The 18,173-nt window shown below is 45.0% G+C and overlaps 1 protein-coding gene across 5 annotated transcripts in view; it reads right to left on the bottom strand.

The window, feature by feature from the left end:
* The window catches only part of NLRC5 (NLR family CARD domain containing 5), a 79,658-nt gene that overhangs the window by 14,917 nt on the left and 46,568 nt on the right, over window positions 1-18,173 (bottom strand). For 4 of the 5 annotated variants that reach the window (XM_048816592.2, XM_048816589.2, XM_048816588.2 and 1 more), the window contains exons 26-38: window positions 17,302-17,385; window positions 13,884-13,967; window positions 12,589-12,678; window positions 11,822-11,887; window positions 9,854-9,937; window positions 9,659-9,742; window positions 8,641-8,727; window positions 7,397-7,477; window positions 6,836-6,919; window positions 5,736-5,819; window positions 4,131-4,214; window positions 1,654-1,737; window positions 282-365 (exon numbers count right to left, since the gene is read on the bottom strand). In XM_048816592.2, the coding sequence (XP_048672549.2) occupies window positions 282-365; window positions 1,654-1,737; window positions 4,131-4,214; window positions 5,736-5,819; window positions 6,836-6,919; window positions 7,397-7,477; window positions 8,641-8,727; window positions 9,659-9,742; window positions 9,854-9,937; window positions 11,822-11,887; window positions 12,589-12,678; window positions 13,884-13,967; window positions 17,302-17,385 (1,080 nt within the window). The remainder of the gene's footprint in view (window positions 1-281; window positions 366-1,653; window positions 1,738-4,130; window positions 4,215-5,735; window positions 5,820-6,835; window positions 6,920-7,396; window positions 7,478-8,640; window positions 8,728-9,658; window positions 9,743-9,853; window positions 9,938-11,821; window positions 11,888-12,588; window positions 12,679-13,883; window positions 13,968-17,301; window positions 17,386-18,173) is intronic. The other variant, XM_048816590.2, reaches the window with a different exon arrangement.

Consider the following 18,173-nt stretch of genomic DNA (forward strand, 5'->3'; position numbering starts at 1 on the left):
TGACAGAGGCTGTTCAAACTTGGAGTTTCGGTTGAACCCATTATATGCCATTACACGTGCCAGCTGCTCGGCTCGGATCAGACCAAAACTTGCTCAGATTTTGCACCTGAAGTTTTGGTTTGATCCCATCTCTAATTCAAGCAGCCCAGACACTTGAGCATTAGCAGCCTCCGTAAAACTTGCTGCTTTCATATAACTGCACCTAAAAAACACCCCCTGGCTTGAGCTCTATAATCCATCCCCATCACTAGCAGAGACATTACAAGAAAGGAGGAACCCACTTGATTTCTTCCATATGAGGAGCATTCTTCAGAGCTTCTGCCAGGCGGGAGCAGCCTTCATTACCAATACTGTTATTGTTCAAGCTGGAGAGAATATTAATAAAATACCACACATTAGGCTGTTATTCAGTTCATGGCTTTATAGATAGAGGATGAAATTCACCTCTGTGCAGAGGGGCAGTGCAAGGTCTATGGGCCATCTGAGTCCCACTTAAGTCTTCAGGACAGGGATATAAATGGAATGCAAGTGGTGCATTGGTGTTGGAATTCAAAAAGAAAAAAGAAATCTGTGCACTGCATCGCCCTGCTTGAAACAAATATGCTATCATCAGTCTCTGAAACAGCTGCATGTATCCACAGTAACCACTGAACAGTATACTTAACAGCGAAATGATCAACTCCGTGGTCTCCTGGAACGTAACTGTAATGCTATCGCGACTGGAGATTCCGATGGCTGTGCAAGTGAAAGACCCCTCTGTGCTCCCGCAAAGCAGGAAATTATCATCTTGGCCACATGTTTGTCTATGAGCTGGACCTACATGGGGAGTTCTTGTGGGCTCACTGGGTGCATGTGAATTTTTCCGGGTGCATCTGTTTTGCTCAGCTTTGCATATCTGCCCCTGAATGTTTCCTCTTCTCAGTGTATTTGCTGTGAGGAGGAGGGTGGACACTTTTTAAAATTTTAAATATTTTTAAAAATGCTGCTTTCTCACGACTTAGTCAGTAAAAGTAGGGACTACCAAAAATAGCAGAGTAAGGGGGCAAATACTGCAGCTGCTGCTAGCATCCCTGCAGAATTGTAGAACAGTCCAGCACCTGTTTGGTAAGATAGTTATCTCTTTATGTTAGTATTTATCTGACCCCCTCACTGCATTATCCCAGGATAGACTGGTGGCAGAGTCTTGTTAGGCCCAAAGCAATGTTTGGCATCATGGGAAGGATTCAGACTGCAGGACCCGAGTGACTCAGGCATTAACAAACTTATCCTCAGAACAAACCTGTGAAGTAGGGACAGGATTATTACCCCTATTGCATAGAGGTGAAACTGAGGCACAGACCTGCTCAAGGTCACACAGGGTGTGTGGCGGAACTGGAAAAATGAACCTCCATCATGCTGCTTTGATAGCAGGCCTGTCTACACGGAGGTCAGACATACTCACAATGGAAACTTTCCTTCTTGATTCTAGCACAGTGCACAGAACATATGCAGATTCCTTAGGGCTAAATCTGCTCTCCAGAGACTACGCAGTAGCTAAGCTGGGCATCTCTGTGGGAAGCTCAGGGAATGAATCACAAAAGTTCCTTCTCTCACTAGTGTGTGTATGGCCCAGCTAACACTACAGGACATGAAGGCCTGCACAGACATACTTACAGGAGTCTTTTCAGTAAAGGCATTTTGTGAAGTCCTGGCACCAGCATGCGAATGGCCGTGTCATCAAGTCCCAGGGAGCTGAGGCTAAGAGGCAAATGGACACAGGAATGAGTGTGCACAGATCTAAATGAATAGTTCACACACTGTGACCAGTCTGCTAGGCAGGAGCTGTCAAAGCAATGGGAGGCTGACGGAGGCTAGCGTTAGCTCTCTATGGAAGCCGTGCCGTTATGTTGATCCCGCATGGTTAGGAAAGGGAAGCCTCTTAACTGTCGTGTAAATGTTTTGCAGCTCTGTATCCTGCACAGCGTGGGGCTGCTGAGGAGACTGCAATGGGAAATACTCTTTTCTGGAGTTACAAAGACCCTGCCCCCTGAAGTCAATGGGAGTTTTGCCATTGACTTCAATGGGCGTGGGATGAGGCCAAAGGTGCATAAAACACATACACAACATGAGAGGCAAATTCTTCATTTCCTTTCAGCTGAAACTGACCCCAGGAGACATGGAGAGAAGAAGAGCTGCCTCTCTGAGACCTCAAGCAATTACAAAGGCTGAGAATTGCAGGGTCATTATTAACAGAGACGGGTAGAAATGTTTCAGACGTAAGAATTCTTCACTTTTGCTTCAAAACCAAAGATACCATGAAAGCATTTTGAGATTCCCCCGCCTGCCAATACATTCACTTCTCAATGGAAATTTATGATGAGAAAGTATATTGCTCTTCAATAGGTTGTTTTGTTTGGTTGGTTGTTTTTTGCATTCCCAATTTTGACTGGACAGCTTAGTCACATGCTGGGATCCCACCTCCACTCCCTCCCCCAGCCCAAAATGAAAATGTTCATTTTAGGATATCACCAATTTTTAAAGCAAATAAAAATTTGATAATGGAAAATAACAGAACTCCTTATATCAGGGATCACATAGCTTTTGTAACAGGTGGTTACTATTTTGGGAATCTGAACAAAATAAATACACTGATAATGATTAAAGGTTGCCCAATCACAACTAGGTCTCTTTTGCAGGTAACAAATCCAGGTTATAAATAAGATTTATTAATACTTGTATGGAAAGTTAATGTATGTCAATAAGAATAAAATTTTAAAAAACCCAGTGAGATTTCCAATAATTGCTAGAACATCTTTTAAATTGCACATCCTGTTATTTCATTGATGGTCACAACACTAGGGTTTATGTCTGATTGTGTGACATGGATGTTAGAAAATCCATGTATTAAGTGTAGAAAAATGAATACAAGCAACAGTGAATTATCAAAAAGAAAAGAAAAATCTGTGGAAAATTAGGAAAATAAAATAAGTCAGTCCTTTTAAAAACCATGGAAAGTAAAATGTTTTAGAAATTCTTTTAATTTTCTTTTACCTGCTCTCATTATAAAAGGAGTTGATTTTTCAATGTTCTTTACAAGAACCAGGTAAAACAGGCAGGTTCAAGACACTAACAATTCTGCAACATTTAGCCTGTAAGATCTTTGGGGCAAGGATGCTGTTTTCTAAGGGTGATGCTTCTACAGTGATATGAATGATAAAATAATTTACTTTCCGATCTTTAGGTTGCAACACTCGTGACTAGAGCTGAACAAAATTCTTTGCAATAGTTTATTCCTCAAAAAACGTAGTTTGGGGTCGACTGAACCATTTATGATTTTGGGTCAAATTCGGCAAAGAGTTTTAGCCAGAAAAAGTCAAAACTTTTCATTTCTACTTTTTCAAAAGGAAACATTCTGACTTTTCGTTTCAAAACATGTTTCATTTAGAAATTTAGCTAGATTTATTTAAAAAAACAAAACCAAAAAAGGATAAATACACCCAAAAACAAAATTAAAAAAAAACAAACTTGACAAATTAGTTTCAGGTCAAAGACGTTTTGTTTGACCAGAAACAATTTTTTCTGGATTTTTCAGTTCAGTCACAGAACCAAAAACTCAGTTCTTCTCTTGGCATTTCTCAGGACCATTGTGTCTTGGTCTAGTGCGAGATCTTGGTCTGGGTGCCTTCCTATGGCTGGCCCTCCAAAACAGGAGGAATCAAAGCTGTATCATGGGTAGGTTGTACAGCAACGGGCAAAAGTGCTTCTGTAAATGCCATCTGCTGCCACTAGAAGGTGCTACCTTCCTGGATGCGGTGTATCTTCTAACACTGCAGTGTGGTTCCTGAGATTACTGCCTTTCTGCAGTGGGACATGGGTGTGCACACACACTGCAGAGGTACTGAGGACACCAAAGCACTTGGCTTGTACAAAGAACTCTGCTCTCCCTGCCCTAATCACACATTACTAATCCTGTTCTGCCCATCCTTAGTTGCAAATACTAAGGAATTCATACTTCTCCCCCAGCTGATGTCTCCCAGCCATCTGTGTGGTTACACTCCTCCAGGACACACAGCTTGTAAGTAACTGCAGTTTAATCATAAAATATAGACTGGCCTAACAGGGTCTAGATAGCACCAGGACAGTAAACTTACTTAAGCTCTTCAATAGCATGGCATTGCTGCAACCCTGCAACCAGGTGTCCCATTCCGCTTGGCGTAACACTGCTGGACATCAGCCTGAAAAACCAGTAACAGCACCGAATGAGAATGACTTACATTCAGGCAGTCCAACAAGATAGGAGATATAGGAATCACTTCCCTCACCATTGACGTGTAGCTGCTTCTGGGGTGGAATGCAGAAGCTTTTTATCAGCATAAAACACAACCGGGAAGTTGGGAAGTGTTAACACCAATTGGTACCCACATACTAAAACGCTAAGAGCCTGATATTTCCAAATAAAATCGTAGAGGGGAAATTAGATCACCAGAATGTAATTAGTATTTGGCCAGGGTCCTAGGGCTGGTACTCATACTCTTGCAAAAAATCCTAAAGGGTCTTTAGAAACCATACACGGACATGGGATCTTGGCTTTATACCCAAACATTACAGCTCTGCATTAGTTTCTCCCCATTAATCTTGAATCTTTTCAGAATTGGGGGTCTGCATAAAAGTAAGGACCCCTCAGGGCAAAGCTTTTGGAACGTGAGGAGCCAAAACACATGAGAAGAGTACGTTTTTGTGATTTCCAGCTCCATTTTACAGACCCAAGAGAACTGGATAGTCCAAAATGTTGGGTGCTGATCTGTACTGACTCGGACTCTCTGCAGGTTCTGCCAACAGCAACAGAGAATGAGTCCCAAAAGATTGTATTGTGCAAAGATACAGTCTATGGGCCTGATTCTCATTTAGCTAAGGCCACTTTATACCTCTCTGGGAGTATAAAGGGGCCTTAAAGTGAGAATAGATTATATTTACACCCTTAAGCCCCTTTTACATGACAGGAGCAGGATAAAATGGCCACAGTGTACATGAGAATCAGGCCCTCTGTCTTTATATGTTTTTACTTAAAGGAAGGGGGCAGGAAGGGATAATTTCTCTGAAATCTTGCACCACGACTAAATGCTCAAGTGTCCCTTTCAACAATTCACAGAAGAACATTCTAGAACATATGACATGTTAACACGCAGATGTGTGGAAGTTGCAACGTTCATGTCTGAATTCCAATTTTCCCACCCAATGGGGCTGCGGTTTGGTCTGTTACAAAAGGTTACAAAGTCCTAGGCCAGCTATGGAGTTCTGATGCTGATTCAGGTCTGAACTTTTCTGCACTTCAGAAAAGAGCTTTGATCCAGGCTGCTCCCAAGAACCCAAAGCTCAAAGAAATCATGAAAATACATGTTTCAGAGTAACAGCCATGTTAGTCTGTATTCGCAAAAAGAAAAGGAGTACTTGTGGCACCTTAGAGACTAACCAATTTATTTGAGCATAAGCTTTCGTGAGTGAGCTGTAGCTCACGAAAGCTTATGCTCAAATAAATTGGTTAGTCTCTAAGGTGCCACAAGTACTCCTTTTCTTTTTATGAAAATACATGTCTGGATTTAGCCAGCTGCACAGATTGCATGGGAAGGAGAGAGTTTCATGGGGATAATGGGCTGGGGAAAGGGCAAGTGCGGACAGTAGGGGTATCTGCTTAGAATGAGCCATAGTTCATGAAGTAGAACATTCAACAGTAACGAGCTTTTTAGATAATTACTTACTCAAACTTCCTCAGCGTTGGAAAAGTCAGAAGCGCACTGGCTAGCATTGCTTCTTCAGCATCGTTGAGATCAATATGAGACCAGCTGCAAGGACGAAAAAGCACATCCTCTCAGCGACACACAAAGCTCTGAACAGCCCACAGCTGCCTTGGCGTGGTATGATGCTTGCAATTGTTCTGCGTGAGTTAACTGATCAAGGGCAGCCTGGCTGCTGACCCACATCCAGGTCAACAGTCCATTAAGAAGCACTTCAAGGTATACGGAATAAGCCACATTTGCCCCCTTGTTGTTAGAGCAACATAATCGCATTGTGATGCCAAGCCAAATGACCCCTGCATTCCCAGGCTCTGTTCTCCAAGCTTTCACAGTTCATGGAATTTTAAAGCCAGAGGGCACCATCGGATCATCTAGTCTGGCCTCCTGCGTAGCACACACAGGTGGAGGAGCTTGGGTTCGTCAAATAGCGCAACTGTAACCTGAGTCTCTCTAGGTTTGACCACCCCAGGTTTTCTTGCATGAGTCAGCTCAGTCAAAGTATTTCAAGCACCAACCAATAAAGAGCGAATCCTCAGCCCTACGAGCCAACCGGGAAATGGCTGGCAGGGAGAGACAGGCCTTCTGTTGCGTCCCAGGGGTGCCGTTTGGAATTCTCATACACTCTACAATGCCAGCAGAGCACGTATCACGAAGCGCACAGCGTATGCGCCGAACCAAGCACGTCTTGCTAACATTCCCACGCCCTCGGTGCTCACTCGCCGTGGGGCATGCGTGTCTGAGTGAGCTGTAGCAACGAGCTGTGGTCAAGCCACATGCAAGCGCTGCATGTTAGATGGTACGTGTATTGCTGTGTCTAGCCATCTCCTTCACTGGGGTCACTTAGGGCTAAATTCTGCTCAGAAGTTTACCCTTCTGGGGCTCCCGTTGGCTTCAGTGAGGTTCGACAGGGTGCATATGTCAGGGGAGAATTGACTATTGACTACCGTTGCTTCTTTACATGATTTTCCAACTCCCCAGTCCCAGTTTCAGAGATGCATCCACTCTTTCTGTGCACCAGGACATTCCTTCCTGAGATAAATTGCTACACCGCTTTGAGAACTCACCTCAGTTCCTGAAGCTGTGTGCATTTCTCAGTAACCCTCTGGAGAAAGTGAATGTGCTTTGCTTCCAGCCTGCACTGGTTCAACCTGCAGGGTGCAGATACACACAAATGCGATCGATCAACGTCAATGACAATCAACCCAGCTCACGCTTACACAGGGCCTTGCAACCTGCAGCAATGGCTTTTCCATGCTATATGGCTGGGCTTGAGAGCAGAGCTGCACAAACCCAAGCTCCTCCTTGATGTGCCGTGCCCATTCCAAAGTTTGGTGTAGAGTCAAGGGAACATGGCCCTTCCCCACCTCTGGGTGCCCATAGTTAGAAGTCCCTGCATTCTCCCAGGCACAAGGACTGATTTCTCTGGCCAGAGCATGAAAGATCCTTGTGCTATCCCTTCCATGCACACCCTTGCAAAAGGAAGTGTCAAGCTGGCTTGGGTCTTAATGTATTCAAGGCTTCTACTTATTCAGGGTACAATAGGAAAGCTAGTGAGTTCCTTTATTGGATGATCAGTCAGAGGGAGCAACCTGCAATGAAAAGCACAACCAGATGCACCTCCTCACCTGCTAACCACAGACTCCATCTTCTCCGTTCGACAGGGGAACCCCACGCCCACTTGAAGGAGACCTTTGTCTTTTGATATCCTAGGAGAAGATGGAGATGACAATACATCACAGGCCCAGACCTTGCTGGGTGCATGATACAAATTGTTTCAAATGCCCTGTAGCAAAGGTTACTTTCCACAAGATGGGACAGAGCAGAAGAGCGCGGGCAATCGGAGTTTACTTGTTGAATGACTGGAAACCATCTATGCCTAAGGACTTGATAGCATTCATCCAAGGCTGGTTTCCAAACACAGGCTTTTATTTTTAGAAAAGGGATTGAAAACAGCAGTGTGACAGATGGTAATTTCCTGCAAGATCCCAGAGAAACCTTATTGAATTAAGTTAAATCTTACTGAATTGAGTTTTTGGGGTCCATTGTATAAAAATGCAATTGTTTATGTGTTCTGTAGGCTTGTATGCAACTTTTCTAGAGATGTGACTAGTGGAAATGTTAGGAACTTCAGAGACCCGTGGATAGACTAACTTTGTCCTGAGTGTGCTAGGTCTGAGCTAAGGCTGTTATGAATTTATGACCATGGAAGAGACATCTGGGTCGGGTTTGCCAGAGCCCATGCTGGAGTTGGGGTGATCTCAGTTAAGCTTATTAGCATACACGTAGGCTCTTTTATTGTTTTAAGATTTTCTTTGTCATGCTTTTACCCTAAGAATACATTAACTTGCATAGAATCATAGAATATCATGGTTAGAAGGGACCTCAGAAGGTCCTCTAGTCCAACCCCCTGCTCAAAGCAGGACCAATCCCCAATTTTTGCCCCAGATCCCTAAATGGCCCCCTCAGGGATTGAACTCAGAACCCTGGGTTTAGCAGACCAATGCTCAAACCACTGAGCTATCCCTCCATAGGAAATACTGTAGCTTAACTGAAGGCTAAGGGCGTTGGACTAGATGACCTCCTGAGGTCCCTTCCAACCCTGATATTCTATGATTCTAAGGCCATTATAGTGTTGCTATTAGTTTCTGAAGAGAAAGCAAGCAGGCCTGCTTCGGCTGCCTGCCTTTGCTGGTGAATTCACAGCATAACCAGGGAGCTGTGGAGCCTGGGTAGAAGGGAGAGATGTCTCCACCCAAGCGAGGTGACAGCTGGGGAGCCAGAAGCCTGAGAGCAGGTGTCTTTCCTAGACTGTTGAGGGGGAATTACAGGCCCTGGATCTGTGACAAGCAGCTGTTCAGGCTCCACTTACGTGATCTCTGTAACATTCCCGTGGGGTTGGACGGCCATCTGCAGAAGGCTAGCCACACTTTCATTCCGCACCCATGGCTCTTCAATGCTGCAATTTCAAAACACAGGCAGCTTTGCATTATTTCATAAGCATCGTTTATCTAAACTACTCCCATCTCGATGCTACGTCCCGTATGTGTCTGTACAGCCCTTGGTTCTCAGCTCACCATAATACACAGAGGGGCTACCTCGGGGGAGGAAGCACAGTACAAACTGGAAACAAGGGGACGTTAACCTCAATTTTTTCTCTTTTTACCCCCAATATTTCTCCTTTTTTCCCACCAGCTGTAATGAAAAGACAGGATATGCTGTAAGACCTTACTCTCCACCACAGGGTAGAAGATGGCAACAGTAGCAATGCAAAACAGTTTGGGACAGGAAGTAAAGAATTAATTATTCAAATGAAAGGTTGCAGGGACAGGTTCTTTTTCCCTTTCCCGCTATGTCAGGAGAAGTGTTTAACAGGTCACTTCACCTTGAATGGTCCCTTGAGACATGCGTTAACTATTTATGCTAAGCAAAATAGTTCCACCTTATGTTGACCTGTGACACCCTGAGTACCGTTCCCAGACCTGAAGAAGAGCTCTGTGTAAGCTCCGAAGTTTGTCTCTTTCACCAACAGAAGCTGGTGCAATAAAAGGTATCACCTCCCCCATCTTGTCTCTCTAATATCCTGGGTACTGCCAGCAGCAGAGCGCCCCCTTACGCCATGCTGGACACAAAGTGTTTGTCACCAGTGGGAAATAGCCCGGAATAACGATTCCACAGTAGAACAGCTATTGTGCTCTAAATTCACAGCCCCGCTTATTTCACAATATCTTCCGTGTGCAGACAAACGTTAAATCACTGCTGACTCAGATGGCAACTAAATCCCAGCCCCTCTGCCTTCCATACCTAGATGTTATTTTCAGCAGAATTGGATCTTAGCTTATCAGAACCAAAGTGGGTTTGCCACACTGAGTACTAGAACCATTCTGTACCTTATTCGCAGCGTTCCCAGACTTTTCCTCAGTGCCCGCAAGAGATCTTCCACCGCCTTGGTTGTCATGTTGTTGTTTGTTGATCTAGAATCATAGATCATTGCGAAGAAAGGTTTCAAAACATTTAAAACACAAACAAAATATTGTTAGGCAAAGTTCCGTCTATGCCAGATTTCTCAGCAGTATCTAACTCACATGTACGCCGTCAGGTTGGTGCACTTTTGCAGTAGAGAGAACAGCTTTGGCAGGTGTTCTGGTTGAAAGTTGCACTCCGTTAGTCTGAAAGAATGGGGGAGAAAACTGTATTAGTTCCTTCTCAGTCATTAGTCCCTTTGATCCAGAAATCGCAGGTATTGAGGGCATCTTCTGAGAAAAGAGGAGGGACATCTGAGTGCTAAAACTCTGTGAAAAAGATTTTTGGTAAAATCTTAAAAGAGTTCTTTGATATGCTATGATGCAGCCTATTATGAGGGTTCTTTCCCTCTACCTTCCACAAAATACTCCTCTGTAATTGAAGCACAGGGATGGATAACTACTGACGATTCAGAGTTAAGAGATGAACAAGGGATCCAGATACATTTAGCAGAGACTGGTGGGATAAAGAATTACAAGAAATCAGAGCTACAGAGCGAGTGTGTGCAGATTTTTCTCTCTCTCTCATATGAAGGGACTATTATTGCAAGGAAACCAGGAGGAAATACCTGATGGACCAATTTTTAAAAAGGGTAAATGGGATGACCTAGGTAATTATAGGCCTGACATCAATCCCAGGCAAGATAATGGAGCAGTTGATATGGGACTCGATTAATAAAGAATTAAAAGAGGGAAATGTAATTAATGCAAATCAACATGGGGTTTATGGAAAATAGATCCTGTCAAACTAACTTGATATCTTTTTTTGATGAGATTACAAGTTTGGTTGATAAAGGTAATAGTGTTGACATAATATAGACTTCTGTAAGGTGTTTGAATTGGTACTGAATGACATTTTAATTAAAAAACTAGAACAGTATAAAATTAACATGGCACAAATTAAATGGATTAAAAACTGGCTAACTGATAGTTCTCAAAATGAAACTGTAAATGGGGAATCGTCATTGAGTGAGTGTGTTTCCAGTGAGGACTTAGAAGAAACCATAAAATCATCACTGATAAAGTTTGCAGATGACACAAAAATTGGGAGAGTGAAACAAAGAGGATTCAGAGAGACTTGGATCACTTGGTAAACTGTGCACAAGCAAACAATCTGCATCCTAAAATGGCTAAATGTAAATGTATACATCTGGGAAAAAAGAATGTAGGCAACACTTACAGGATGGGGGACTCCATTCTGGGAAGCAGTGACTGAAGAAGATTTGGGTGTCCTGGTGGCTAAGTAGCTGAACATTGGCCACATCATCACACTGGATGCTCAAGAGCTAATGCAATTCTGGGATGCATAAACAAGGAAATCTTGAGTAGGAGTAGTGAGTTTATTTGGCACTGATGTGACCACTGTGGGAATACGGTGTCCAATTCTAGGGGCCACAGTTCAAGAAGAATGTTCATAAATTGGAGAGGGCTCAGAGAAGAGCCATGAGAATGAGTAAAGGATTAGAAAACATGCCATATATTGATAGACCCAAAGAGCACAATCTATTTAGCTTATCAAAGAGAAGGTTTAAGGGGTGACTTGATTACAGTCTATAAGTTTCTACATGGGGAACAAATATTTAATAATGGGCTCTTCAGTCTAGCAGAGAAAGGTGTAACACGATCCAATGGCTGGAAGTTGAAACTATACAAATTCAGGCTGGAAATAAGGCATACATTTTTAATGATGAGAGTAATGAACCATTGGAACAATTTACCAAGGGTCATGGTGGATTCTCCATCACTGACAATTTTTCAAACTAGATTGCATGTTATTCTAAAAGCTCTGCTCTAAGAATTATATGGGGGACGTTCCATGGCTTGTTTTATACAGGAAGTCAGACTAGATTACCATAATGGTTCCTTCTAGCCTTGAAATTAATGAATATGCCATTTGTTACAGATATTATATCATGCAATTCCTTAGGATCTAGAGGGCAAAGACATGCTTTTCATTCTTCTCTCTAAAGAGGGGAAGACTCTAGCTTTTTAAAGGAGATTGAAACACGCACAAAATACTCATACAATTACCCCAAAATCTTCCTTGGTTCATCTTCTCTTGTGAACTTGATGAGTGACGTTGCCTTGGAGCACAAACTGCACAGACAAGACCACACAAGTTTAGGATACTCTGCGCTTTGGACAAGTCTCCAAGGGGCCAGACTTTTAGTTTAGGTGCACAACTGTCTGTGCAAAATATGCCTGCAACTGTGTACCTGATATGTGTTTGCATTTAGCCTGTGTTTGCATGCCACTGTCCGAGGGATTCATTGCATTCAAAGTCTCCAAAATGAAAACTAAACAGCAACTGAACAATAAAGAACTAAAGCAAGAACCTGCTTAGCAGATTTTAACGTTGAGCAGAATCAGTATTGCCCGTGGACTATACTTTTGTCAGGCATGGAAAAGAGAAAAAAACAAACCCAAATTCAGTAAATCAAGGATAATTTTTGGCAGTGTCACACAGAAATTAGAGAGTTCTAAAATGAAAATTCGGATTTTCAGATAGCGGAGGCGGGCTAGTGCCCATCAGAAAATGTACATGCATCTATATTTGCACACACAATGCCCAGATTTGCATACATAAAAAAGGACTTGCACCTACAGAATAAGGTAATTGCAGTTAACTCTGTCATTTGCATATGCAAAAGTTCATTTGCATACACACATTTACATTTTGTAGGAATGGGTGCATGCACACAAAAAGTTAAGTTGGGTGAAAATGTGGCCCTGGTAGTCAATATATAAACTTCAGGATAATTAGGTGAGAAACAAGAATTAATGACGAGAAACCATACCTGACTTGAACTTCTGTTACATTTCTGCACGTGGAGAAGGTGTTGATTAGATGCAGAACTCCATCCTGAGATATTTTGTTATGGCTGAGGCTAGAACAATAGAACATGATGATTCATATAGTATTAGAAATCTCAGTTACAGCTACTGTTATATTTTGATGCAATTTGGTGCTGTCAGCGTAAGGCTATGTCTATACAGCAAATAGACACCCGCAGCTGCCCTGTGCCAGCCAACTTGGGCTCACGAGCTGGAGCCCGAGCTCTGGGAGCCTCCCCCGTCGCAGGGTCCTAGCCCGAGCCCGGAAGGCTATGCAGCAGTGAAACAGCCCCGAAGCCCGAGTCAGCTGGCATGGACCGGTTATGGTTTTTCTTTGCTGTGTAGACATAGCCAAAGAGTCTTGTGCTGACATTTGAGGAGAATGAACATTTGCAAAGGGACACTCAGAGTTTTCAAACCTGTGAGAGACTAAAGGGTCTGTATCCCCTTTAATGCTTGTATGTACCTCCCTTTATGCCTAACATATTGTGGCAAAGTCTCTCCTTCACTGCCTGGGCATAGCTGCACTTATGTGACAGTCTCCTGCCTTTTCCATGCATTCATGGGTTGAGCGGCATCCCTGCCACCTCAAGCTGTATTAGGAGATGGAACTTCCTGCTAGGAAATGCCACTAAAATAGCAGCTCCACCCACTGCAGAAAGCTGCTGAATGAATCGGGGGAGACTGGAGTTCTCTGTTTATCTGTGGAACAGGCCAGCCAGAGACTCCAGCCCGCAGGGGCAGATGCAGCCAAAGCTGCGATCTCTGGACATTCACAGAACTTCCTCCTGTCTTGTGGACTTTCTCTGCCCAGTGCTGACTGGCTGTTTGCTCCAACCCCAATAGACAGAAAAGGGAAGGGAACTGGGAAGGAGGGTGAGCGGAAGAAGGCAGGAGAAAAGAGGGTAAGCGGGACAAGTGTGGAGTGAAAGTGATGGGAAGAGACACTGACTCCCATTGAAACCAGTGGAGAGACTTCATTGGGTTTTTGATCAGATTCTACATGACTCACTCCTGACCTGGAGGGACAGCCAGGAACAGTCCCAGGGGGCAGTCCAATCCCCACAGCCCATTGAATCCTTGGCCTCTCCAATGAGACAGGACAAGGGTGGCCACTAGTCCCACCACATGGTGCTATTTTTTAGGAGGCGAATGTCTCTCCACTCGGCCCCTCCTGTCTTCTGCTGCTTTTGGTGACAAGCTTGAGAGCAGGCGCACCAGTGCTCTGAGTCCCCAAGTTCCCAGGGCGCTTTCTTACTTCAGCAAGCGGGAAATGTGCATTTGGAGCAAGTGATCCAAGAGGCGTCTCAGCCCCTCGTTGCCGAGCTGATTCCCAGAGAGACTGCAAGGGAAGAGAACAAGGTAAAAATCAACCAACCAAATTCACATGTGAAATTCAGGCTAGCGCACTCCCTTGCCGGGGTTCCCAGGTACTTCACAGCCAAACATCGTGGGCCAACACCCTGCCCAGCAGCACATGGTGGAAACTAGAACGTCGGTGTTCCACAAAATACATTACTTAGATTATCTACTAGGAAGTTCCTGTCCTGTCACCCAGGTCTCTGGCTAATGGAGCAGAATAATCTGGTACCCTCTTGACACATTACACAGATTGTCTTCAATGCAAGCACAAGGAGTTTGTTCAGTGTATTAATCTAAAGGCTCACATGGCGGAAAACATTTCTTACAATGCGTAAAACAGGCTGCCGATTTAGAAACAATAATACCTAGTTTTTAACCCAGGTTCGCAAAGTTCCTTGGGGTCATCTTGCTCCAACCCTCCACCCACTGGTGACTGGGACTTCTTGAAGCCCAGCTCACATAGGAGACTCCACCCTGGGCCCTGATGGGTGCAACACCAGAGATCCTGATTGGTTGCTTCCTCTATTTAAGGCAGAAGGAGGAACAGGGTTGGAAGTTGTCCCTACAACTGGGCTCCATCCTGCTTTTGCTCCTCATCCAGTGCTACCTGCTTGTGTCTCCTGATCCCGAACACCTGGTTTCCTCATTCGGCCTGATTCCTGGTCTCTGACTTGTGGGTCAAGATCTTGGCTCCTGACCTTCTGGTTCTGAACCCTGGCTAGTGTGGGGACCCTCCTTCCCTTCCCCAACCCCCACTAATCACTAGGCCTGGCTGCCTACAACCCAGCCCTGAGAAGGTATCCCAAGTCCCACACTGCACCTTCTTTCCTCTCCCTCATTACAATGGGCATTTCATGGTATATTCTCGATTGAAGGGACCAAGAGCTGTAGCCATTGGCTAGCCATGTGCAGCTGAACAAATAAAAGCTGAGTTTGTTTACAGTTCTTCTGGGCAACTGGAGCATTGGAAAGCAAAGGGATTTTATACACACGATACTGTCATAGAAAACTACCTCACAAACCTAGCTTCACAGTGAGAACCCTGAGATAACAAAACTATTCAAGTCCTTTTACCAGTCGGGGTCTGATCCATTAATTCAGACCCACTGATTTCGGTAGGAGTTTAGGGTGCTCAGCACCTTGCAGGATTGGGCCGTAAGGGCCGGATCCAAAGCCCAGTGAAGTCAATGGCAGGACGCCCAGTGACTTCAATGAGCAGTGGGTCAGGCTCTAAGACAGTGATGTATATTAGCCCAGAGCAGAAGCCTTGGTGGGACCAGGAGTTCCCAGCACGGTGCCTGCTGGTGCAATGGTGCCCGCTGGGGCAGTTGTGTGCACCCACAGGACACCGCGCTGCCGAAATGCCGCTGCCAAGCGCAGCCGCCGGAGAACTGCCCGCTGAAATGCTGCTGAGACGCGTTGCCATTTCTCGGCTGCATTTCGGCGGTGGGGTGTCTGGCGCCCACCACAGTCTTCTGGGATAGAATCATAGAATATCAGGGTTGGAAGGGACCTCAGGAGGTCATCTAGTCCAACCTCCTGCTCAAAGCAGGACCAATCCCCAATTAAATCATCCCAGCCAGGGCTTTGTCAAGCCTGACCTTAAAAACTTCTAAGGAAGGAGATTCTACCACCTCCCTAGGTAACGCATTTCAGTGTTTCACCACCCTCCTAGTGAAAAAGTTTTTCCTAATATCCAACCTAAACCTCCCCCACTGCAACTTGAGACCATTACTCCTTGTCCTGTCCTCTTCTACCACTGAGAATAGTCTAGAACCATCCTCTCTGGAACCACCTCTCAGGTAGTTGAAAGCAGCTATCAAATCCCCCCGCATTCTTCTCTTCTGCAGACTAAACAATCCCAGTTCCCTCAGCCTCTCCTCATAAGTCATGTGTTCCAGACCCCTAATCATTTTTGTTGCCCTTCGCTGGACTCTCTCCAATTTATCCACATCCTTCTTGTAGTGTGGGGCCCAAAACTGGACACAGTACTCCAGATGAGGCCTCACCAATGTCGAATAGAGGGGGACGATCACGTCCCTCGATCTGCTCGTTATGCCCCTACTTATACATCCCAAAATGCCATTGGCCTTCTTGGCAACAAGGGCACACTGCTGACTCATATCCAGCTTCTCGTTCACTGTCACCCCTAGGTCCTTTTCTGCAGAACTGCTGCCTAGCCATTCGGTCCCTAGTCTGTAGCTGTGCATTGGGTTCTTCCGTCCTAAGTGCAGGACGCTGCACTTATCCTTATTGAACCTCATCAGATTTCTTTTGGCCCAATCCTCCAATTTGTCTAGGTCACTCTGTATCCTATCCCTGCCCTCCAGCGTATCTACCACTCCTCCTAGTTTAGTATCATCCGCAAATTTGCTGAGAGTGCAATCCACACCATCCTCCAGATCATTTATGAAGATATTGAACAAAACTGGCCCCAGGACCGACCCCTGGGGCACTCCACTTGAAACTGGCTGCCAACTAGACATGGAGCCATTGATCACTCCCCATTGAGCCCGACAATCTAGCCAACTTTCTACCCACCTTATAGTGCATGTGCTATTCCCACAGAAAGGTTGGGGACCACTGGGTGGGATCAAGCTGTCTCCTGGGGATTCTGTGTACCAGGGATCTCCACAGATCCCCACAGATGGAGGGAGTATGGGTTGGACCAGGTGAGTGGGCCCTCCGGGTCTGGGTTAGGCCACGCTGAGAAGGCAGTGCAGGGAAAGCTTGCATGGCTCCTGCCTATGCCATTCCCTTTCTGAGAATATATTGAGGAGTTCTGTCTCCTGGCTGACTGCCCCAGCACCTTTCACCAGCAATGAACTCGGGCGCACTCTCCTACGTTTCCACACACGGCAGACTCCAGCAGTCGTTTTGGGAAAAAAATCCTCACGCAAAGTGTCGTTTTTAGGACATCACATCCCACACTGGCTGCTGACCGTTTACTAGTTCTTTACACTTACCCGCCTCTTGCAATGCAAACAACAGACCTAGAACCCAAATGGCCAGCTTCTGCTGGCGGCCACACACACATGCAGTTTAGTTGTGACCCACCGTGACTCTGTTACATAATGGACTCTTACCGGGGGAGGCACCTCTTCTCTAACAGATCAACTCCCCCCAGTAAGCATTATGGGTTCCTTTTACTTCTCTCTTTGTTTATATGCTGTTAGATACTGGATATACACACAGAGTGAGCCTACAGGGCTCATGAGTGTATGGAGACACCTATCTCTATCCACCCAGCTTTCTCTCACTGGCTCTGTTCACCTTCCTTTTAAGGCCACAGTGGAAATTCAAAGCCCACTTACTCCAGTTCTGCAAGACGGCCACATTGTTCAAGGATTCGGCAGAGTTCCTCAACCTCGTTCTGACCGATGCTGCAGTCAGTTAGCCTGTTTGAAGACAGACGTGTGAGAAACAGCATTTGAAATAGATCCCGAGAAACTGCCTTGCACTGACTTAGCCTCCGCACTGAAAGCTACAAATTCCCAGTCGCTTGCCTGTACAGCAGTCTATGGGCAATGCCTGCATTAATTAACGAGACTGTGTTGCCCTGCCATTGATTGTAAAGATCTTTGCAATGTCCATAAAGCCTCAAGACCTCTGTAATGACTAGCCCCATCTTTCAGGCAAGGAAACAGCGAGGGTAAGACCCACATTTTCAAAGGTGGTCACTGGTTGTTGGGTGTCCATTCTGAGACACCTTGAGCCTGGCTTTCAGAGGTACTAAGTACCTCCTGCTCCAATTATTTCACCAGGAGTTACGGGCACTTTTGAACATCACACACAAGGGTTCTTCAAGCTGAGCACCCAGAATGAGAGGCCACTTTTGAAAAATTGGCTACTAATGACTTGTCCAAGGTCATATGAGTCACTTGCAGAGCTGCAGAGAGAACCCAGGAGTCCTGACTACTAGCCTCCTGCTCCAACTGATAGATTACAAGGTGTTCCAGAAACACCCCCTTCTTCTCATGAGACTGGATCCTGGACTTTTGCACAACATGCACAGATACGTGGTGCTGCCCATGCAAGGAGTGAGAATAATTCTTATTCCCGATGTTAAAAATATCAGTAAGGATTACACAATACCTGGTGCAAATTTTATCCATGCTGTTATTTAGTCAAATGTGGATTCACTCAACATGATTTCAACAAATGCTAACATTTTAAATGCATGCAA

This window comes from Caretta caretta, chromosome 12, assembly GCF_965140235.1.
Source record: "Caretta caretta isolate rCarCar2 chromosome 12, rCarCar1.hap1, whole genome shotgun sequence".
Lineage (NCBI taxonomy): Eukaryota > Metazoa > Chordata > Testudines > Cheloniidae > Caretta > Caretta caretta.